The 25,015-nt window shown below is 43.1% G+C and overlaps 1 protein-coding gene across 10 annotated transcripts in view; it reads left to right on the forward strand.

Annotated features, from left to right (window-relative positions):
* PHACTR1 (phosphatase and actin regulator 1) overlaps positions 1–25,015 on the forward strand; it is a 558,131-nt gene that overhangs the window by 422,835 nt on the left and 110,281 nt on the right. For all 10 annotated transcript variants that reach the window (XM_035710672.2, XM_025444328.3, XM_025444326.3 and 7 more), the window contains one exon: positions 23,763–23,843. In XM_035710672.2, coding sequence (XP_035566565.1) covers positions 23,763–23,843 — 81 coding nt within the window. The remainder of the gene's footprint in view (positions 1–23,762; positions 23,844–25,015) is intronic.

The following is a 25,015-nucleotide window of genomic DNA, read 5'->3' on the forward strand; positions in this document are numbered from 1 at the left end:
AAAATCTTTAAGGGGGGAATAAAATCCCTGGCAGAAATGGAAGAAACAGGAGAATCTGAGTCCCCAAGAATAGAGGGTTCAAGGATAAAATCGAGAAAAGGACCAAGTTTACTATAACCGGGTTTTCAGAATCAGAATATTTCAGGCATTAGCCCTGATTTAAAAGAATTTTTTTAAAAATATTTGAGACAAAAAAAAAATATTTGAGACAGAGATAGGCCTGAAGATTCAAGTTCATGGTTGCGATCTCAAGCAAAAATCTTTAAGGGGGGAATAAAATCCCTGGCAGAAATGGAAGAAACAGGAGAATCTGAGTCCCCAAGAATAGAGGGTTCAAGGATAAAATCGAGAAAAGGACCAAGTTTACTATAACCGGGTTTTCAGAATCAGAATATTTCAGGCATTAGCCCTGATTTAAAAGAATTTTTTTAAAAATATTTGAGACAAAAAAAAAATATTTGAGACAGAGATAGCAACAGAGATGGCGAAAGAGAGCACAAGTGGGGAGGAGAGGGAGAAGCAGACACCTTGTGGAGCAGAGAGCCTGATGTGGGGCTCGATCCCAGGACCCCAGGATCATGACCTGAGCCGAAGGTAGATGCTTAACCAACTGAGCCACCCAGGCATCCCAGCTCTGATTTTTCATACCAGGTTAGGGGCTTACTCTCCACTCTATCCCCAAAGCCTCAGTGTGTGCCCAGAACACAGGATGTGCTAAAAGCAAAACAAATTGTTGGAAGAAAGAATGAGTGAAATCCACAGATCAAATTTTAAAAATTGATTCATTGACTTGAAGCTGAGCAGACAGTTGAGATCTGGCTGTCCTCCCTGTCCTGTCCCTCCTACCCTGAAGACTGAGGGCACAGTGGCCTTGGTGGGTCTGCCCACAGTGAGAATGGGAAGAGCCTGTCGCTGAGATCTGTCCCTGGTATTTCTCGGAAACTAACCCTAGTTGCAGGAGATGTAGGTGCTACCTTTAATTCCTATGACTCTCGATAAGTCAAGAACAAGGCTTATTTTAAAATTTTCTCCGGTTATTATTTCCCTATTTTATAGCCTATTCAATTTTTTGAGGAATTTTGCCTTCATCTAATTTGTTAACATGTGGCATTCTGCCTTTAAAATAATAATATAAATATCTTTAAAATCTCCTCAACTTTTACACCTGCTGGGCCAACCTGTTAAATAGTTTTAAGGATTTATTTCAGTGACTTGACTGAATGTGAAACACAAAATCCTCTCATGTTCTTTTAATAACATAGAAAAGAGCAGCTTTCACAAAGCCGGAAGTTTAGTAAAAGTAGCTTGAACTAAAAAAAAGAATAAAAGTAGCTTGAACTCAGATGTCATTCAAAATTTGACCTTCATAATATTTCCTAATCTTTTTTTCCAAATCCTTTCCAAGAATCATCGTAAGTAAAAAAGTGCATTAGACCCCTCCTCAGGAAAAGAAACTCAAATAGCCCCTTGCCACATGACTGAAATAGACATGAAACTTTGAAGATTGACCCACATCCCAGACATTGGTTTCTTTTAGATACTCATGTACTAACCCTATAACTCAGAGGGGTTGCAATTGCTGAGTAGGGAAGCTGGTTGAGACCTTTTGTTCCAGTTCTGATTAACTAGAGAACTTCCTGGCTCCTGTGATCATGGAGCTGAGCTCTGAGGCCTTCCCAGCCCAAGTCCCAACTGACTCCTCCCTGTCCTCTCTCCCATCACTTGGCTGTCTCCAGAGACCCATGGCCTCATGTAGACCAAGATCTCCACCACCTTTGCATCCTATACATGGTATTTACTCAGCATATGTCTATTCATGATGTGGCGGTCAGTGATACAGTGAACTACATTCATGTTATTATGGAGTAGTAACTATCTTTGGGGAGCACCAGAGGGAAATTAGTTAAGACTGCTGAGTTAATGAGGGGACAATCTTTTGTGCTCAGGATGTCTAAGCTTAAGCCTGGAAACCTTAAGCGTTAGATTTTGGTTTGGTTTTGTTCAGTCCTTGGGTTTGTTTTTGGTTTTTTTTTTAAGTAAATACAAAAGATAAGAAGTAAATTTTCAAAGTGTACCTAGAAATCAAGTTAATGAGATGGGCCTGCTACCTAAATGTAGTCAGTATCTTACCTATAGAAATACTTAGTATTTGGGGACCAAGTTAATGAATAACCAACGGAGTGAACTAGCTTTCGACACAGTCATCATATTTCAGAAGTTTCAACATACAGTGGTACTTTTGAGGGTTGCCTCACTGGTAGAGTTAAACTGCTTGGATTAAGTCATCCGTATATCTTTTCTCATCCTCTTTTGTCCAAAATAAAAATAAAATAAAATAAATAAAATAAGATGCAGGTTTCTATATTTCTTAATTCCTGTGGTTTGTGTCATTACTACTTATATCATACTAAGATGCGGCGATACTACACCCTTGTGGGTTGGGAATAGGAGTGGGTGAATCTGTTCCTGTTGCTCTTCCACACTAGGCAAAGAGGCTTTCTCCAGAAATTGAAACACAGAGGGCAGGCTCCAGGTGGTAGGAGAGGAAATAGGTCTCTTGGTCTCACCTGTGAAGCATTAGTCAAGAGAGTTGCTGGGCCTCCTGGGATTGGAAGGGGTGACATGTTAAGGAAAATCACAGAGGAGAGAGTTTTGTCTTTCACGGGCTCTGAGCATTAAAGATGGGAGCAGTGTCCCCTGAAAGTAACATGGAGCAATAATCACTGGCAAAAAAAGAAACAAAGCTGGACACAAAGGCAGTCAGACAGATTTTATTACTTACTTTTGCTGTAGAGGAGAGACCCCAGTGTACCCTGAACTCATCTCCATGGAAACAAAGAACAGGAGGCCTTTTAAACACTGGGGATGTGCTAAAGGAAAAGTAACAACAGGCCTTATGGGATGTGAGTAGGACATCTGTGTCTGCTGACTGGGTCTTATTGAAGATAGAAGTTATTAGGCTCCTTCCCTCCACAGACATTGGGAGACAGAGGCTGCTCTGTCTTTTTTTTTTTTTTAAAGGAGAGAGAGAGAGAGCGAGAGAGCATGCCACTGGGGTGGGGGGTGGGGGCAAAGGGAGAGGGGGATAGAGAGAATCCCACACAGGGTCCACGTCCGGTGCGGAGCCTGACGCAGGGCTCGATCTCATGACTCTGAGATCATGACCTGAGCTCAAACCAAGAATCTGACATTTCACTGACTGAAATGTCTTTTTTGATGCTTACACTTCAAAGGAGTTACTTTCTTGAGAAAGACACTTGGGTCATAGAAGATCTACATCTCCAAGGGACAGAGAAAGGATTTTCTGTTGTAAGTTTTCTAAAAGAAATGCTCTAAGAAAAGAGAGCTGAGGGCCTTATGTCAGGTATTGGCCAGAACAAACAGGAAGCTCCCATGGAAGCCTTGAGCTTTCTCAGGCAGCCCCAGAAAATGGGGCTAGGATCATCACCATCCTAGGAACATGGCCTTGAGCTGCTAGAGAGTGTGCTAGTGTTTCCTCAAGTCTTGTATAGATTGCTTGTGTTGGAAATGGAGTTCCTGTAGGCCAGGACTGGAGTCTTTGTCCTCACTTTGGGAGAAACTCCAAAGGGAAAAAACAAGACAGATGTCAGAGGAACATTCACCCAGCCATACCCTGAGAAGAACTTCCTTCTCTGGTTACCTTGGGGCGTCCAGTTACGTCAGTAAGGAAAATGTCATTTCCACAGATGACAACAGAATTTGTTAAGTGGCTTGGATGAATGGTGTAATTTCCACCTGAGACTTTCTTCTTGGTAAAGTCAAACATTAGCTTTTAAGGAAGTTAGAATTTTATGGTTATGGTGATTTTCACGTATCATAAGCTTTTTTAAATCAAAGATCGAAACTGTGAACATGACACGGGCCATTAAATGCATTTTTTACATGAAGGCACAATTTTATACTTACTTTTGAACGAAATCACATCAAGAGGATTTGCTTTGCCACTTGTCTTTTTCTTTCTCTCTTCTTTCTCTTTCTTTAGCCACAGAAGTTGAAGGTTTTCCTCCTCTAACTTGTGGGAAGACTAATTTTTTAAAAAGATATAATTAATTTATTTATTTTAGGAAGAGGGAGGGAGAGACTGAGTGAGAGGAGGGCAGGAAGGCGTAGGGGTAGAAGGAATCTCAAGCAGACTCCATGCTGAGCGTGGAGTTCGACATGGGGCTCAATCCCAGGACCCTGAGATGGTGACCTGAGCTGAAATCATGAGTCAGGGATGCCTGGGTAGCTCAATGGTTGAGCGTTTGCCTTTGGCTCAGGGCGTGATCCCGGAATCCTGGGATCGAATCCCACGTCAGGCTCCCTGCAGGGAGCCTGCTTCTCCCTCTGCCTATGTCTCTGCCTCTCTCTGTATCTCTCATGAATAAATAAATAAAATATTAAAAAAATTTTTTTGAAACCACAAGTCAGACGCCCAACTGAATGAGCCACCCACACTCCCTGAAAATTCTGATTTTTAAAGTTCTTTCCCTTGGTCTTCTACAACAAGGGTCAGCAAATTCTGATGAACAAGGCAAATCCATCTCTCAACCTGTTTGTAAATAAAGTTTTATTGAAACACAGCCCTATTCCTTCATTTGCACACTATCTGTAGCTACTATCGTAGAGCTGAGCAGTTTCCACAGAGACTGTAGCTGTCTGTCCTTTTGCAGAAAAAGTTTGCCAAGGCCTGCTCTATGTATTCACAAACAAATTCTTTTTTTCTGTTATAAATATATTTTCTATCTATTTGAAACATGGAGCTGGAAGGCTTACAGAATCTGGATTGATACTTTGTTTTTTGTTTTTTGTTCTTTTTTTAGTGATTTGAAGATAAAATCATTTTATTATATCTCATAATTTATGGATTCTGAATTCAGGCAGGGTGCAGCTGGGAGATACTTCAGCTTCGTGTGGCTTTGAGTGGGGTCATTCATTGGTATCAGCTAATAGCCAGGCTGGTCTGAGGGTCCTAAGATGGCTTCACTTGAGTGATTGGCACCCTGGGACTGATACTTTGGACTTAGTTATATCCCCCCAACTTCCCAGATTTGCATTTGAGAGATTCAGCTTGAAGGCACTTCATTGTTTGAAGACCCAGTGAAGCTTCAAGAAAGAGAACAAGTGCATAGCAGGCAGCCAGGTTTCCTCAAAAACTAGGAACTTTGACTCACATATTTAAAGACCTTCACACACAATGGAAGGAGATGCACATATTCCTTGTGAAGCTGCAGTTCTTAACTTGGAGAAATGTATGGATAAGTGTCTATTTTAAAAATTAAAAGAAAGCTATAATAATATGACCTTCTTTCTCTGAAAAATAGAACCTTTCCATCTGGAGAGCCTGAATGGCTCAGTCTGTTGAGTGTCTGCCTTTGGCTTGGGTCGTGATCACAGGACCCTGGGATTAAGCCCCACATTGGTCTCACTGCTCAGTGGGGAGTCTGCTTCTCCCCCCACCATTTCTCCCCCTGTCTTGTGCTCTCCCACACTCATACACACCCACTCTTTCTCTCTCATGAATAGATAAAATCTTTTTTTAATGAAAACTTTTATTCAACCTTTCCATAAAATTCATCTCAGTGCTCCTCTAGAAAGAAATCAAATCTTATAATCAAAGAGTCAAAGGAGGTCTTAGTTCATGATGTGATTTCTATGACCTTAGGTGAAGAATCAACAACTTTCTTTTTTTTTTTTAAAGATTTTATTTATTTATTCACAAGAGACACAGAGGAGAGGCAGAGACACCAGCAGAAAGAGAAGCAGGCTCCCTGCGGGGAGCCTGATGCAGGACTTGATCCCAGGACCCCGGGATCCTGACCTGAGCTGAAGACAGACGCTCAACCACTGAGCCCGGTGGTATCCCGAATCAGCAACTTTTAAAGGCATTTAAGCTCATAGCCAATTATCATAGCTCCACATTCTCACAATTACCCTCTCTGAGTTTTGACCTCTTAAAACTAAGCTCATTACCTCATACCCATTAGGTTGGCTATTATCAAAAAAGAGAAAAAGGAGAAAGAGGACCCAGAAACTAACAAGTGTGGCAAGAACGTGGAGAAATTGGAACTCTTGTGTATGGTTAGTGGGAACGTAAAATGATGCTGCCACTGTGAAAAACAGCATAATGATTCCTCAAAAAATTAAAAGTAAAATTACCATGTGATCCAGCAATTCCACTTCTGGTATGTGTCCAAAAGAAGTGAAGCAGGATCTCAAAGAGATAATTGTGCTCCCATGTTCATAGCAGCACTATTCATAATAGCCAAGAGGTGGAAGTAACCCAAGTGTCCATCAACAGATGAATGGATGAAGAAAATGTGGGTAAAGAAAATGTGGAATTACAATGGAATATTATTCGGCCTTAAGAAGAAAGGAAATTTTGTCACATGCTACAAGATAGATGAACAATGATCACAACAGGTTAAGTAAAATAAGTCACAAAAAAGATAAATACTATATGATTCCACTTAGAATGAGATACCCAAGGTAGTCAAATTCTTAGAGAAAGTGGAATGGTGACTGCCAGGGGCTGGGGGCAGAGAGGAATGGGGAGTTGCTTAATGGGTGTAGGATTTCCGTTGTAGGAGATGAAAAAGTTCTGGAGATCTGTTGCACAACAGTATGAATATACTTTACACTACTGACTACACATAGGAGTGGCAAAGATGCTGGATTTTACGTGTTGCACTACTGTTTTTAAAAAAGCTAAGCTGATGGCATCACTGAACTAACAGCTTTGACCCCACACATAACAGAATCTAGACAGTTTCTGTTTAGACTCTGTCTTCACGGTTTCACAGAAATTTGTTTATTTGGCTCACTCTGACAGGTAATGGGGTATTTTAATAAGGGAAACAAATCAAATGGAGTTGATCGATCTGTTCTCATCACCTGCTCTTGTAATATTGCGTGGGTACATCCTTGGGCAAGATTTTCTATTAATCTGATGATGAGACCAGCACAGCCCCTTTTATGGGGCTGCCAGAAAGGAAGAAAATGGATTGGTGATGGGCATTTGCCTCTGGAATGCCACTGAGATGAGCTACGTTCCCATTGGTACCCCAGTCGCACTTTGTCCCCTCGCCCCTCACTCACTCATTGAGTGGTACTAAGAATCAGAATTCTCCCTCTCGGGGGCTGCCTCAACCCAGACCTTTGCTCACAGCAGCCCATCTCTGGGACTCAGTCCCTGACATTGGTCAACTGCCAGACACCATTCTGGAACCAAGTTCCATTTGTGATGTCCTATACAATCAGTCTCAAGCAAATGAAAGAAATGGAATTCTGCTGTTTTTATTCGTGAATTAAGGCTTGTACCTTTGTCGGCTTCCACCGTGCATGCCACAGTTATTTCAAAAGACCTGCAGAAATAGCCGTCAGAAACAAAGGTTGCAATCACAAGTTGCGATCACAAAAGATGAGCAGCCTGAGCATTCATTTAAGGGAGCAGCGTGCTGCCTGCCGTGTCTCCCTGCCTTGTCATCACTGCGACGACTCATGGCATTCTGTAGAAACAGGCAGTGTCTCCAGGAAAGCTTTGAGTAGCACTCTGTTTCCAGAACTTTCTTTGCTACTGCATATGTTGTGAGATTTCTTCTTTTTGGCGGTGGTTGTGTTTTTCAGTTTCTCCAATTGCTGTTAGGATAGATGTTTGACTTACAACCCTGCTATTTAAATATTCTGGGATTTTTTTTTTTCAAGGATAATATCCAGGCTGATTTTCTCTCCCCCTAAGATAGATTAATTATTCACTTCTCCTCTTTGAAAATAACGGATATTTCACCATACTGGGTTTTTTAATCATTAGTTGGCAAATGTGTAAAGTACAGCCAAACCCAGTCCGTCTTTTCTGGGTGAAGCATCTTATCATGCAAAAGAGAAGCTTGAGACAGAAATGAAAAAATGTTTTGTATGCGGAATAGGAAGGGACGTTCCTACATCCCTTGGACTTTCTCTTAGATTTGGAAGGATTTGTTATTTAATTACAAGCAGCTATTACGCATTTCTTCTTCATGAGCATTTCTGTTATGCTTCGGTGTAAAAGTCTCAATACAGCTCACTATTTCAATATACAGATCAAAATCCATGGTGTAGCTGCACATTCTTTGCTATATAATTCTCTCCACCTGAAGTGACCAATGATATGCACCTTCCTAAACCTTCATCTCCATGGAAGACTGTGAAATTACAAATTTATGTGTGACTCTATTTCGTGTGGCCAGTTTAAGTTTTTCCTGAAGGAGAGAGTGGTAAGAATAACAGTCACAAAAAATAAAATAAAATAAATAAAATTAAATATAATAAATAAAATAAAAGTCACATGGTTTAGGAGTTTTAGGTGCAGGGCCAGTATGCTTGGTCTTTGTAGGTGAAACGTCATTTAGTGATAAGTAAATAAAGGCTGAATTTAATAAAAGGATTTAAGAAATGATCATAGTTTTACAAGCAACAAAATCCTGTCCAGGAAATAGCAAAAATTGTGTCTTTAGTTCTTGTATATATCCACTGAGGCCCATCTGTACAGGTCTGTGCATTCATAGACAGGCTGGGCAACTTTGAGAGGTATTCCTGGTTTTTAAAGACATAGATGGGGGTGTGTAATGGCATGTTCATGTGTGCACATGCTGGAATCAAACATTGTGATTGGGTTCCAGTCCATCTTTACACTTTGGGCAAGTTACTTAACATTTTCCTTTTCTGCAAAATGGAGATAGTAGTATCGACCTTGTAGAGTTGTGCTGAGATTTACCTAAAGTACTACATGGAAAACGCATAGAGTAGCACCTAATGCATAGTGAGTGTTACTATGGCAACAGAAGGGAGAAACCAGGTCTTCGTACGACATGTCGCTTTCAGGCAACGTATATATGTGAGTAAATATCTGACATAACTGCGCATAGGTAGAAGTTTTGCTAAAGACTCATTTATTTATTTGAGAGCCAATGAGTGAGGGAGAGGGAGAGAGAGAATCCCAAGCTGACCGTGGAGCTCGATGGGGGGGCTCAATCTCACCACCCTGAGATCATGACCTGAGCCGAAATTAAGAGTTGGATGCTAAACTGACTGAGCCACCCAGGTGCCCCTGCGTAGGAACAATTTTTTTTTTAAGACTTTTGCTCCAAGAGAGGGAAAGAGAGCATGAGTAGATGAGGGGCAGCAGAGGGAGAAGAACAAATGCAGAGCTTGATGTGGGGCTCAATCCCATGACCCCAAGATTATCACCCAAACTGAGATCAAGAGTTGGACACTCAACCAAGTGAGTCACCCAAGCACCTCTCTGTTCTTTTTTTTTTTTTCAAATTTTTAAAAATCTGTATTCTTTTGTTAATTTTTTCAGTTTCTTCTTTCTGTCAGCCTAAACTTAAAGGTTGGGATTCCAACATATGTGATTTTAGAGAATCACCGCACAAAACAGTTTCCCTCATTGCTTGTTATAATGCCTAAAAATTAACCATGAGGACTCTGTCTTTTGAAAATAAAAACTTCTCTAAAATTAAAAAAAAAAAAAGACTTTTGCTCCAAATTATTAGCTGACTTTAGTTCTGACTATAGCTAATATAAATAAAAACTCTCGATCTAATGCTGCTGGCTTTCTCTGATTTATAAATGCCAGAGAAGTAAGATTTTAAAAGCCTAAAATGTCTTAATACTGCCTTCTAAGGACTTTATCCAGCAGTGTTGATCTGGCCATGGGTAGAAAAACAAGCAGCAAAAAAAAAAGAAAAAGAAAAACAAGCAGCGAAGCAGGCAAGCTTATTTACATGAAGTTGGCACTACAAAACACTTGGACAAGGAGCCTATTATCTTTTAGGTAACAGGTGGTAGCTGGGGTATTAAGCTGTTCTGGGCAGGATTTCAGACTTCCATTCTTCCATGCCTCCGGCAGTATATACTTCTATCATAAAGTGATCAATAATAATTAGGTGTCTGGAATGAAATACAGTGCGGCATTATGCTTCCCACATCTGGAAGGAGAAACTCACTTAACTAGCTCTAAATCAGTGCACTTTGTTTTTATTCCTGGGGGGCAGTGTTCGAGGCAGCAGAGAACACGGTGGAAATGTGAATTGTGGCTTGGTGCACAATCACACAAAAAATTAGATGTTATGACACACTTTCCTGCAAGTAATAGAAGCAAGCCCCAAAGCACAGAACCTTTATTTTCTGACATGAACACTTTTATCACATTGCCTTCTCTGACTGTAGGGCCACCTGTTTCACATTTAATAAAAAGTGGCTGTCACAACGGGTGATGTATAGGTGAAGGGGACAAAGCGAAGCTTGTCAACGGGGCTTCATGTAAATTATTTTTCAGATCTTATAGTTTATTAAATCATGTTCTAGCATGTTCCCATCACAGGGTGCCAATAAATGGACAAGGAATTATTTCTCTTTTGTGTCTCGTAGATCTCAAAAGAGACAACTGATATTCACTCTGTTAGAATTTGATTTGAAGTTTTCCTGTGCAAGTGGGGGCTTAAGGATCCAGAACACGGGCACTTTTCTCAGGGTGCTCCCAAGAGTGCTGAGCCTGGTCCTCACAAAATCACTTCCCCTAAGTTGACTCCTTCCTTGTCACTCCAGGGTTGGGTGGCAAGAGCAGTGCATCCTGCTTTCAAAATTCAGAATCCTTACTTGTGCAAAATTCCCTAAAATATTTTGCCCCCACGCCTTCCGGTCCCTGCCCTGCTGCCTAGAGACTTACGAGCATCAAGCGCAGCTCTTCCACACTGTTGGCTGACCTAGTTGAAGAAATGACCAGGAAACGAATTACAGTATTTATTGCCTTATAATCACCCGTTCTTTCATTAACCGGAGAGAGTCTGCTGGCCAACTGCATAATTTCATTATCTGGTGGCTGAGTTTTTTATTCCTCTTCAGAGACCACTGCAGCAGTACAAAGGGAAGTCCAGTTAGTGAGATTGTCCTCTTAATGTTTTTATTTTGGAAAATAGAATATATTGGAAAAGTGCAATTTAACAAGCAAACTCCATGTAACCACTGCCCACGTCAGGAGAATTACCAACAGCCCCTGGCAGTGCCTTGATGTGCCTTTCTTTGTTCTTTTAAGATTTTATTTATTTATTGTGGGGTGACAGGGGCAGAGGGAGAGAGAGAAAGAGTCCTTAGCAGATCCTATGCCCAACAGGGATCCCAGCATGGGGCTGGATCCCATGACCCTGAGATCATGACCTGAGCCGAAATCAAGAGTCACATACTTAGCCAACGGAGCTGCCCAGGTGCTCCAATTACATTTCTAATTATGCATCTCTAAAAATAAGGGAAATGTCCTATATAACCACAAGACCCTTATCATATGTACCAAAACTAATAATAATTGCCTAATAATACTCAGTTCATATTCGTGTTTTTCCAACTGACCCCAAAACACTTTTATAGCTGGTTTGTTCAAACCAGGATCCAATTAAGATCCATAAAGAATTTTCGAAGTAGTTTTAACAGTCCAACTTGCAGCTTAAAATGAGTCTGTGACCCTGCCTTTTTCCCATACACTTAATCAGTGGCTAGAGCTCCCGCGGGACCTGGCTGCAGGCCCTTCGCCCACAGGAAAGAGGAAAACAAATCACCTCCTCTCTGCTAGTAACATGGTCCTACTCTTCTGCTCTGTGACTCCAGAGGAAATTGCTCAGTCCAAATTACTGTCAGAAATAAGTGCCTAATATCAATTATGTCAAAGCCAAAAATGTTATTTTGGGCAGAACTCTGTGGTACTGGCCTTCTCAAGATTAAAGAAGTCTAGTTATATTTATCTGGAGAATGCATGGGGGGCCAGCCCATTTGGGGAGCTCACTGGAATGCAGCTCCAATCTCTACCAGCTGCAGCTTTTACCAGGACCACAAGAGGACAGGTAGATGGGTGACTGGTCCCTTTGCTCTGTTAGGATCTTTCTGGTCAGTCATATCTTGCTTGCTTGGTATTGCAGGACTTTGGGATTTGGTTGTGTTTATTTCCTTGGCTGAAAAGCTCTTTATGAAGGAGCTTGGCCCTCTCTGACCCTGCTAAGGTAAGACGGGCCGACCTCCCTGGCTCCTCTTTATAAAAGAACACCACAGTGGTTTCCTGTGATCTGGTATGATTTTAGATCAGCATTTCCCAGAAGGTTTTCCTTAGAATGAAAGTCCCAAGGTACTCCCAAAGTACCCCATTTGATCATACTGTTAAATGAATTTGAGAGAAACACTGGCTTCTCTACCATACATCCTTTTGTGCTAATGAATACTGTGATTCTCCAGTGGTACATGACATTTCCCCAAATTATTGTCCTCGCAACCCTTTCCACAGAGCATCTCTGGAGGTTACTGTTCTGTGGAAGAGACTTTAGAAAGTGCTGATTTGGAGGACTTGGAGGGAATCACAAACAATAATACATAAACAATCTCATCTACCTCATACATTATGAAGACTTTATCCAAGCTAGCTACATAGCATACTCTAGGACAGTGGCTGGGTTACTGTGTTGGAGATGAGGAACTTTGTTCATGGACCCCCTGCACTTGGACTTCTGCTGAGGTTCATACTGGAATGATGGGGGAATCAGGATCTGTACATGGGACAAGGGCAGTTAGGCCTGAGATTCCATCTTATAGATGGAATTTCCACATGGTTTGGACTTATAAAGGAAAAAAAATCCATACTGGTCAGCCTCTCTGATTTTGAGGATCACTTGACTTTAATTGCCAGATATTTTGTTAAGATTTTATTTATTTATTAAGAGTTTACTTATTCATGAGGGACACACAGAGAGAGAGGCAGAGACACAGGCAGAGGGAGAAGCAGGCTCCCTATAGGGAGCCCAATGTGAGACTCGATCCCAGGACCCCGGGATCGCGACCTGAGCTGAAGGCAGATGCTCAACCACTGAGCCACCCAGGTGCCCCTATCTATTGGTTGATTGATTGATTGATTGATTGATTGGAGAGAGTGGAGTAGGAAGGAATAGATGGGAAAGGAGACAGAGAAGGAAAGCATCTCAGGCAGACTCCACGCCAAGCACAGAGCCTGACATGGGGCTTGATTTCACCACCCTGAGATCATGACCTGAGCCAAAATCAAGAATTGGACATGTAACTGATTGAGCCATCCAAGTGCCCCACCAAATTTTTTTAAGCTTCATTTTGATTTAGTAATTCGGTAAGCTTTCTTTAGATGATCAAGTAATCAAACCTTCTTGCCTACTTATTCCACATTTGGCAAAATGTTTGGATATTCCTAGAACTTGAACATCTTTGTTAATAAAAGGCACAATATATGGTGCTCATACCAATTACTTTCTAGATTAACATGACTCCTTGAATATGTTTCTCATACCATTCTGTCTGAATCTAGACCTTCACGGGGGCATTCACCTCTGCTTTCTCTTCTTTTTCAGTATAGAATTTAGATTGACCACCTTGTTGCTTTTATCATTAATTTTCTTGGGAAATAACTGATCAGCTGGTGTTGGCCATTTGGTTTTTCAAAATGGAAGATCTCCAGGTTTATCCTATTTCTTCTTCCTTGCCTTTCTTGCCTTTTATAGATTGCATGTGTAAATTTAATTTTGAAACCGTCTCTTCATCTTTAAAGAAATGAAAGCATTTCACATGAAGACAGTGTGAATATGGGTTGATTATTTTATACTGGGTTTCTTATGCTATCACTGTTGTATTATATGAATAATCCTCATTATTCATACTCAGGTGGGAAGGAGAGGTATGTTCTAGGTTCTTGAGGTACATTCCATTTGTCATTTGTAGATTTCTAGACTAAATTCACATTCCCTGGGGTTATAAAATTTCAAAGAGATGAAAGTCACCAATTTTACATACAAGTTGACTATTTTAACAACTGAAGGTATAAGACTCTGGAGTAAGCTACTGCAAATTTCATCATTGCTCAATTGTTTTCCTACTTCAAATGTCTGGCTCCTCCAGAATGTAATTTAAAGGCAGCTGAGCAGAGAATTCAACAGAGATGGGTTATCCTAGAGGACAAGCTGCACAAGTCCCTGCATTGGTACTCTGAGTAGAACCAAATAACTTGTTCTGGCATCACTATTGCTTCCCCCACCACTGGCCCTGTTTCCTCATTTTTTAAAAAATAAAAAAGCAGTACTTAAAAGTTATGAAACATAGTTTTTTTTTCTTCTATCACTACTGAGAGCATATAAAAAATGGGCTGCCATGGGGCACGTGGATGATTCAGATGATTCAGTCAGTTAAGCATCCAACTCTTGGTTTCTGCTCAGGTCATGACCTCAGAATCATAGGATCAAGCTCCATGTCAGGTTCCGTGCTCAGCAGGGAGGCAGCCTGAGATTCCCTCTCCCTCTCCCTCCCACTCTTTCTTTCTCTCTTTCTCTCTCAAATAAATAAATCTCTTAAAAAAGATGTACTACCCAGAAATTGTACATCTTGTGATATATTCTAGAAGAACTCAAAAAATTAATTTAAAAAAAGGAAGGATGCCTGGGTGGCTCAGTCAGTTAAGTGTCTGCCTTCAGCTAGTCATGATTCTGGGTCCTTGGATTGAGTTTCACGTTGGACTCCCTGCTCTGCGGGGAGCCTGCTTCTCCCTCTCCCTCTGCTCCTCCCCCTGCTCATGCCCTCTGTTGCACGTGCATGTGCACACACACACACTCTCTCTCTAATAAAAACAAATAAATAAATAGAAACTCTTATACCTATTCACATGCATGCTGGAAGAAATACATTCATGGTATAAATGTTTGTATGCCCCAAATTTGAAACACATTTCTGTTAGTTGCAGGTGGGTAAATAAATGACACTTCTGTCCCATGTAATGGTATGTGGTATTCAAAGAGAATGAGTAAGTACTGATAGGGAGATCTCTAAAGCATATTGACCAATGAGCAGGAAGAAAGTGTTATAAGATAATACAAGCAGAATGATCCCATTTATGTTTTTAAAAACTGCATTTATATATAGTGAAGGAGTGAGTGGGAAGGAAGGAGCAAAGAGCTGGAAAGAAGAGAGAAACAGAAGAAAGATCTCAAAGGAGGGCAGTAGTGAAATATGAGGAGTTTTGTCGAGAGGACAGAGTAAAAAGGATTTTTTTCACTCTATTTCTTGATTAATTACAGTAAAACATTTTCATAAATGAAATAAAAGCATATATGTGTATGCACATGCACAAAAATAAAAAGAGAATGTGCCTGTTATTTTTTTAAAGATTTTATTTATTTATTTTAGAGAAATATAGAGTGTGAACAGAGGGAGGAGCAGAGGAAGAGGGAGAGGGAGGGGAGAAGAATCTCAAGCAGACCCTGCACTGAGCACAGAGCCCAATGAGGGGCTCGATCTCATAACCCTAAGATGATGGCCCGAGCCAAAATCAAGAGTCAGACACTTAACTGACTGAGCCACCCAGCTGCCCCAAGAATGTGCCAGTTATTTTTAACAAATTCATCCAACTCAGGCATTTGCTAGGGAGAGCAGCCCACCCAAGACATCTCTGTGTTTAAGTTCATCAATGTCAGAGAAGCGTGGGATTCCTTGGCTGAGCACAAACCTGTGTGGATAGGGAGGCTGAGAGGGTAATGGAGAGGAGATGCTGGGGACCTGGCTTCTGGTAACCATGGCATACCCTGCAGTGCTGGCTCAGAAGAGCCCCCAGGCAGCTCAGTTGGCTCAGCGTTCAGCGCCGCCTTTGGCCCAGGGCATGATCCTGGAGACCCGGGATCGAGTCCCACGTCGGGCTCCCTGCATGGAGCCTGCTTCTCCCTCTGCCTGTGTCTCTGCCTCTCTCTCTTTCTCTCTCTCTGTGTGTGTGTGTGTGTGTGTGTGTGTGTCTCATGAATAAATAAATAAAATTAAAAAAAAAAAAAAGAAGATCCCCCAGAAGCACTTAGACAGGAACCACTCCATTGGGAGGGTTGGTCTCTGGGCTTTAGTGGAAGGATCAGTTCTTCACCACACCCTGCATTTCTAAAGCATTTGCTCAAGTGAGAACAGGCTTCAGAACAAGAGGTTAGAATGTAAAGCTGTGGGAAATACCCTTAGTCTTTCCTTTATTTACAAACCACTGTGGGGATAGGTGGGCTTTAAGACGTAAGTCTTGCTATTATGTAGGTATGGTGAGGCCAACAGATCAGGAGATGCCTGCCATTAAAAAGATGGTTTGGGGATGCCTGGGTGACTCAGTGGGTAAAGTGTCAGACTCTTGATTTCAGCTTAGATCATGATCTCAGGGTCCTAGGATTGAGGCCCATGTCGAGCTCCCTGCTCCGCACAGAGTCTGCTTGTCCCTCTCCGTCCCTCTCTGTTCCTTCCCACCCCCCATCCCCCAGCTCTCTCTCTCTCTCTCTCTCTCTCTCTCTCAAATAAGGAAATAAAATCTTTAAAACAAGATGGTTTGTTATACTCACAGAGTCCAAGAGAAAGGACCATGCCATGGAGGGCCATGCAGGGAAGCACCAGTGTCAGTCAGGAGGCAGAGAGAGGAAGGAAAATGTGGAAAATGCAGGCAAGAGCCATAGTGTGTTTTCTACAGGAAAGAATGGAGAGAGTAAGCAAGCTTGCCTGGCTGGTATGAATCATTGCAGCAGGCTCCGGGGCATAGGGACTGTCTCCAGTTGTCTGGAACCTGGGCCTGGGCTGACTAGGGCAGGGGCAAGTGGCTGTAGAGTAAGATCTCCATGAAGGAGGTGGTTGGGGTATGGGCCCTGGGTCAGTTGCTTTGCATGTGGAGGGTATGTTCACAGGCTAGTCACGTACTGTCTGTAGGATCTGGCTAGGCCTGGGGGAGGCAGTCTCACCAGGAGTTACCCAAAACTAACGTAACAATGTAGGTAGACTATATTTAAATGAAAAGAAAAATACAGAAAGTCAAAAGACAAGATGAATAGGTAGAGATGCAAGAATAATTATGCGTCTCAAGGTTTTCTGCGTGGCTTCTGTATTGAGACTGGGTTTGATGGCAAGCTTTGGAAGTCTTCCCTGGACATCCTAACTTTTGATTATGGTTGGTGAGGGGTGGGTATTTGGGGACCATTTTGGGCACAGTAATTGTGAAATCTTTCCATTCATTTCAGGCAAGAGGATACGGGAAGTTTCTTTTTGTGTATTTGGATCTACTCAGCTAATTCTTTGTCATCTATAAAAGTAGATCAGAACTTTTCCCCCTTTTCCTCTTCAGACTATCTCTCCATTGGGCATAGAATTTCAGACCGAATGGCCCTGCTGTAGACTTTCACACGTTTACTGGCTTATGTGATTTTGTTTTTGATGTTTTGCTTGCCACAGGACCACCTCAAAAGGCTATTACAGCATTCTGCATTTACTGCAGCCTGCAAAATTGGTCCTTTTTTTTTAAAGATCCACTATCTGATCTGTATTTTCATTTTGAGGTGGATGGGTGAGGATTAGATTCCTGCTTTTTCTATTTTGGTTCTACTGCTTAGAAATTTGGAAAAATGTTTTTAGAAATTTACCTTCATATGATAACTTTCTCACCCTTTGATTTTAATGTTGTCCTCATGCTTACTGTAGCCTAATGTTTATTTTATTTTTTTATAATGGTTTTTTTAAAGATTTTATTTATTTATTCACAAGAGACAGAGAGCCTAATGTTTATTTAATTGTCTGTTTAGATGTACTGTTTTTGTTTTTAATGGATGTTTTTGCCATTATGAGAATTTTCTCTCATGGTCACTTTTTTTTTTTCTTTTTCATGTCTTAATAACTATATGGAGGTATCATTTACTTACCACACAATGAACTCATTTCAAGTTTGTAACTCAGGGATTCCAATAACTTTAAAGAGTTGTACAGCCGTCACCATGGTCCAGTTTTATAACCGAAATGTTTAGTCCAGAGCATTCCCATGTGTGGTCACTCAGATTTCATTCTGCCCTGTGCTTTAATAACTCAGTAACATTTGAGTGATCCTTGTGTTTTATATTTTCTTGTTTTAAAATAAGCCCTTACTAACTCTATCTTTCTTTTTTATCAATTTTTTTTTTTTTGAGAGAGAGAAAGAGTGAGTGAGACCAGGGCTGGGAGGGGCAGAGAGAAAGAGAGATTCTTAAGCAAGCTCACATCCAGTGGCAAGCCCGACGTGGGGCTCGATCTCACAACTCTGAGATCATGACTTGAATGGAAATCAAGAGTTGGACGCTCAACCAACTGAACCACCCAGAGGCCCCTAAAAATACTGCTTTTTACCACACCTCTAACAAGACCATTTTTCAGTTTTTTTTTATTTTTACTTTCTTTTTTTTTAAGATTTTATTTATTTATTCATGAGAGAGAGAGAGAGAGAGGCAGAGATACAGGCAGAGGGAGAAGCAGGCTCCATGCAGGGAGCCCAATGTGGGACTCGATCCTGGGACTCCAGGATCACACCCTGGGCTGAAGGCAGGCACCAAACCACTGAGCCACCCAGGGATCCCCAGTTTTCTTTTTTTTAAATAGATGGATGACTTTGTGCTGTTCCACTTTCTAGCATCCAAAGGCCAAGCATTGCCCAGTGAATCAGCTCATGGTCATGCCTTGGATCTCACTTTATCTGATTTATTCCTGCTATCCTTTGAGCAGATGTGGTACCCATTACACCTCCTCTCTTCCCTGAATTGTCAATTCTCTGCCTCTGACTTTAACTTTTTGTAATTTCTTCTCCGTTTTCCTTTTTTTCATCTTTGTTCTACCCAACGCCAAAGTTGTTGGAGAGGGTAGATTGGATCTAGTCTTGGTCAGTGAACAGGAAAAACCATTACGTTTTCTTTCTCCCCACATCAAACCCTCCTTCCCCCTGAGTTTTGTAGTTCAGTAGTAGACCAGGTCAGAGGATCTTCTGCACCACACAGCCCACACAGCCCTTTTACTTCACTTCCTGGAGCAGTGGTGAGCCTGTCTTTGCCTGTAGTCAAACTTAGCTCTCACTTTGGAAGGGCTGCTAAAAATAAGACTGGAAGAGAGCATCACGTATACCTTGTGTAAAAGAGAGCCCCAGATGGAAGACTCTCCTAAGAATAAAGTGTAATTATGCCATTTTACTATGACATACAGCCCCAAATAAACTAATAAGTAAATTGCCTTCCATTTTTAGAGCCTTGTACGTTAGATTATATTTAGAGCCTATACTCACCGTAATGATCTTCACAACAATGTGGTATGGGGAAAAAACAAGCGTTAATAATTCTTTCTGCCCTGCCACTTACTGCTATTTGACCCTGAGCAAGTCAATTTTGCAGGGTTTCAGGTATCTCTGAAAAATGGGAATGATAATACTTCACAGGATGTGGTGAGGATTAAGTTAAATAACGTGACATGCCACGCTTCTCAAAATGATCTGGGTATCCCCTGTGGGCACAGGGTTCTGTGCTAGGAAATAAGACAAAGCGAAAGGATAAATAAGCCATCTCTTCCCAAGATGTCAGTTCAACTTGGAAATTGGTTGGGGGTGGAGTGTATTTTTGGATTTAAATAAGAGCAGATAGATCTATTATGTGAGCTCCACTTTAGTTCTTTTTTTTAAAGGAAATATTTTATTTATTTGAAAGAGAGAGACAGCAAGAGAAGGAGAGCGTGAACAGTGGGGAAGAGCAGAGAGAGAGGGAGAAGTAGGCTCCCAGCTGTTCAGGGAGCCTGATGTGGTCCTGGGATCATGACCCAGGCTGAAGGCGGATGCTTAACCGAATAGCCACCTGGGTGCCCCTCCACCTTAGATCTTAAGGAAAAACCCAGTACAGTAAAGAAATGGCATGCTTGGGACAACCAACTCATTCCTACCCTTGGAGCCCCTGGCATTCGTTACTGCTTCACCATTAGAAGTGTTTCCATGGGGCAGCCCCGGTGGCTCAGTGATTTAGCACCGCCTTCAGCCCAGAGTGTGATCCTGGGGACCCGGGATCGAGTCCCATGTTGGGCTCCCTGCGTGGAGCCTGCTTCTCCCTCTGCCTGTGTCTCTGCCTCTCTTTCTCTCTGTGTCTCTCATGAATGAATAAATGAAATCTTTAAAAAAAAAAAGTGTTTCCATGGAGGGACCATGGGTGGCTCAATGGTTGAGCCTCTGCCTTTGGTTCAGGGCATGGTCCTGGGGTCCTGGGATCAAGTCCCACATCAGGCTCCCTGCATGGAGCCTGCTTCTCCCTCTGTCTGTGACTCTGCCTCTCTCTGTGTCTCTCATAAATAAATAAATAGAATCTTTAAAAAAAGGGGGGAGGGCAGAGTATTTCCACGGAAAAGTTTGAGAAACACTGGTACCTGGAAGAATTTATTGCAGTCTACGCTAATAAGCACAATCTCAGCCCCTCATCCTTGTCTTAGAAAGTATCCAGCTTCATTTCCACAGCATGTGTTTGAAATCTCTTCTTAGGCATAACTAACACTGGGCGCACCATCTTCCCTACAAACCTGCTTCTCATCCCGCATCCCCCACTGCGTAATCAACACCACCTGTCCATTCAGTTGTGCAAGTCAAGAACCAAGCAGTTGCCCTCGACTCCTCTCTCTCCTCCACATCCTTACTTGACACCATGGCAACATTGCCACCTTCATGTGGCTTGAGTGCATCCTTTGCCTTCATGTCCATCACCAGCACCTGGATCCAAGCAACCACCATCTCTTGCCTAGACTAGGTGATCCCTAGACCCAGCCTCCCTCTGATCCATTCTCCCCACGCTTAAGTAGGCCCTGATCTCTGATCATTTATTCCCATTGCCCTTAGAATAACACGGTCCATGCGGCCCTGCCTAGCCCAGCCCCATCCCTCTGGCCACATCTCGAGTCCTCCTCCATCTGGTGTTGGCAGCTGCAGCAACATCAGGTGCTTTCTCTTCACCAGCGGCACCATGGCTCCTCCATCAGGAGCCACTGCCCAGCTTGCTGTGCCTGGAGTGTCCCTCAACCCCTACCCGACTACCCTTTGCCAAAATAATACACATTCATCTTCCAAGCTCTGCTCCTGGGTCTCTTCCTCAGAAAAGCCTTTTCTCGTGGCCCAGTAGGGGAGTTAGAACATGTCCCTTTCTTTTACCATCTGATGACCATCTGAACCGCATGTTAGTCAGTCAACTCTGTAAGGGGTGGGACTGCCCCTTAGGTCGCCATCATCTCCTGCCCCTGCCAGAATACCTTTCTCCATGGGCAGGGTGTCTGCCATTGTCAAATGAGCACAGGGAGCCCACAGAGGTCCATGTGGCTGAGTGGTTGGCCTGGGAGCACCCACCTTCTATGGAAACTTGCCATCTCAGACCACCAAGCCCACGGTTTTGCCCACCTTTCTGTGGATTCTTCCTTTGGTGCTGGGCATCAGGTCCTTCTACTTCTGTCTGTGGTTTTGAAAAGCCCCTGAGAAACCTCATTTTGATTAAGAGAAACCCATTCAATTGGTGGTTCGATATGGGACTGCAAGGCACCTCTTTTTGTGTGCTTTCTGGGTGGCTTTATGCCACCCACAGGATCTGTTAACAAAGTCCTTTCTTAAAAACCCCTGCTCCACCTTGCCTGTTGAGTCTTTTCCCATGGGGCCCCTAAGCAAATCTTGGCTTTAAAGGGCTACAGGATTTTTGCCCCTCAGTGTCCACGGTTCTTGGTCACACCACTTTTGAAGAATGAAGCGTAGTGAGCAGGAAAGCAAAGTTTACTGAGCGATAGTTATAAAGCTCCTGAAGAGGGAGGGGGGGCTCTGAGGGTTGCCTCAGAGTTTCTACGGTTAGGGGCTTTTATGAGCTCTTTTGCAGAACTATCTTAGGCCGGGCAGCCTGGGTGGCCCAGCGGTTTAGCACCTGCCTTTGGCCCAGGGTGTGATCCTGGACACCCGGGATCGAGTCCCACGTCGGGCTCCCTGCGTGGAACCTGCTTCTCCCTCTGCCTGTGTCTCTGCCCCTCTCTCTGTGTCTCTCATGAATAAATAAATAAAATCTTTAAAAAAAAAAAAAAAAAGAACTATCTTAGGCCATTAGAGTGTGCTGGGTCGTGCCCATCAGGGCTTTGGTCACGTATCTGTCGACCTATTAGGTTAACATCTCTGTGCTGATGGTCTTTTTTTTTTTTTTTTTTTTTTTTAACTGACATCTGTGGGCTTATCTCTTAGCTGCTCCTTGCCCGTGACTTTAACAAATGCTTTGTGATTAATTGTCTTATTTACGGACATTTTGCAGAAGTCATTTCTGCAAAGGCCGCAAAGCAGAATGCTGGTGTGGTCCTGTCTTCAGCTACAAATCAGTATGTTAGTGCTGTTTTATTTTTGCTGTCGTGACTCTATATTTTCTTGTTGGGGACCCTGGCTCTGACTGCCCACCTGTCCACCTAACTCCTAACAAAAGCAGACAGGGCTTTCTAACCTAACTGCGTGCAGGTCTGTCTCCCTTCTCTGGGTGTTCCTCTTCTGCAGAGAGGATATCTTTCTGCCCTCCTGCTACCACAGGGTGTCCTTTGGTATGAGTCATAAAACTCCTACATCCTGGAGACCCGGGATCGAGTCCCACGTCGGGCTCCCTGCATGGAGCCTGCTTCCCCCTCTGCCTGTGTCTCTGCCTCTCTGTGTGTGTGTGTGTGTGTGTGTGTGTGTGTGTGTGTGTGTCTCATGAATAAATGAGTAAAGTCTTTTAAAAATAAGTAAATAAATCAGAGAAACTGGGGCTGGGGCATCAGTGTTTTCTCAGACTGGCAAGTGACTTGACCACGGTCACATGGCTAGTAGGTAACAGAATCATAGTCCCTATTTCTTTGCTTGCTTTCTAGTGCTTGCTTGTATTCTTTGGACTAAATTCTACCGAGCGTGGTCTGTGTGTAATTAATCTGTATTTGAATTTATCTGCATAAAATGTCTTTATTTTATAACTCGCTCCCCCCACCCCAAGGAATAACTGTGTATCCGAACCAAAGGATGTAGAGCTTCTCAAACTGACAAAAAACAACCAAAATAAGCTCTCACCTCCTCCTCTCAGTGTTCAGGCAGGAACAGAAGTGTCAGCTGCTGGCTTTCCCCACCTTACCTGGAGCCCCAGGCCTGCCCTTTGTGCTGCCACTCACTTTTCCACTTCTGGACTCTTCACTCAGATCGCCCTGTCACGCCCCCTGACCCCAGAGAAACCTTCCCTCTTCCCTCCTCCAGTGCCACCTGCATACGTGTTTGGCTCAGGCGTGCAGCTGGGGCCTGGTGGGTGCGTTTCATAACTGGGCAGCTCACACCTCCCTTGTCTGCTTGGATTTGGAGCCTAAGAGAGGAGAACAATGAGCACTTGTCCCCCGAGGGTCCCCCACTACCTGGCCCCATCCCCCATCTCTCAATCCAGAGCACTTTGTAGGAAATATTTTCATACCTTTTTTTTTAATAGTTGGGAAGCAACAAAATTCTCAAAATATGAGACGTGATCCATATGAACTACATAATTTTTTTTTAAAAATCCCACTTACAAGGAAATGCCACCATCAGAAGATGAGCCAAGAGTGGAGGTAGCATTTCCACCTTGGAATCCTGGCTCCTCATGTCAATAGTTTTGCAACTCTGACAAGTTATTGAATTTCTCTATGCTACAGATTTCTCCACCTTAAAGCAGGGTGCAATAAAATGAAATAAAAGTGCCTACCTCATACGTGGTTTGAAGATTGTTTTGATGATCAAGTGAAATAATCTGATTAAAATGCCTATCAGGTTTCATTCATTTGCATGAATAAAATGTGACTTATAGAAGCTTTCCCATAAGCTATTTTTTAATACATGTTAACATAGGAGTCCTTTGAAAAGCAGCTCTGTTACTGACTCACACCTGCTTCTCTGTCTTTTGCTGTAGCCCTGGAAAGGAAAATATCAATGAGGCAAAGCAGAGAGGAGCTGATAAAACGAGGAGTCTTGAAGGAAATCTATGATAAAGGTAAGGGAGACTGGTCCCCGCCACAGGGAATCTGTGTGCATATTTCTCGGAGTTGGATTCCTTTCTCTGCGTCGCTTTATCAGGATTTGAACCTTTAGAACTCCAGACGGTTTGGGAGAGAAAAGAGAATTTTGCAGACCACTCCAGAGCACTCGGTATTATATTAGAGAAGAGAAATCAAGCTCCCTTTTTCTCAGCTTTGGAGTCACACCGCAGGATGCTGCACAGGCTGATGTGGCTGGAGGAATGATGTGGGTACCGGTGGGGAGCCTGTTGGTGTGCGAATACGCACAGCTGGGGCGAAGTTAATTGCTGAAGCTCTTTTGGGCACTAGGGGTTCCCAAGACAAATGTTAAAAATCTGCAGGCATCTAGAATTTCCTTAACAGATTGCTTGCTGGCGGTCTGTCTCCCCACAATAAAAGAAGTCGAAGTGAAGAAAATGATAAAATATAACTGTATGCAGAAGAGATTTCAGGTGATAATATTGACAGTGATGCTGCGGACGCTTTGTGAAAGTGGCCGCAAGTGGTTGCCAAGAAGACCGCGCCTTTTGCTTATTGAAGGACGGTCTTTAAATACAAATTATGCAGCGGTTTAAGTGGTATATTAAGTATTTCTCATTTTTATTTTTTAAGAGGTCTGCTGTCCTAAATTAGGCTTTCTCTCCTACTCCCTCATTCCTCCTCTCCCCTCAGGTACCCTCCCCTCTCCCTCCTCCCTTCGCCCTCCTCCCTTCTCCCTCCTCCCCTCTCTGCCCCTCCCTCCTCCCTCCCCCCCATTCCTCTCCTTCCTGCCCTCTCCCTCCTCTTCATTTCCCCTCCTCCCCTCTCCCTCCTCCCCTCTCTGCTCCTCCCCTCTCTGCTCCTCCCTTCTCTGTTCCTCCCTCCCCCTCCATCCTCTCCTTCCTGCCCTCTCCCTCCTCTTCCTCCATTTCCCCTCCTCCCCTCTCCCTCCTCCTCTCTCCCTCCTCCTCTCTCCCTTTTCCCCTCTCCCTCCTCCCCTCTCCTCCCTCCCGCTCCATTCCTCTCTGCTCCTCCTTCCCCCTCCATTCCTCTCCCTCCTGCCCTCTCTCTTCTCCTCCTCTTCCATTCTCCCTCCTCCCCTCCCTGCTCCTCCCTCCCCCCCTCCATTCCTCTCCCTACTCCTCTCTCCCTCCTCCCCTCTCCCTCC

The sequence above is a fragment of the Canis lupus genome, chromosome 35 (assembly GCF_003254725.2).
Source record: "Canis lupus dingo isolate Sandy chromosome 35, ASM325472v2, whole genome shotgun sequence".
NCBI classification, from domain to species: Eukaryota; Metazoa; Chordata; class Mammalia; order Carnivora; family Canidae; genus Canis; species Canis lupus.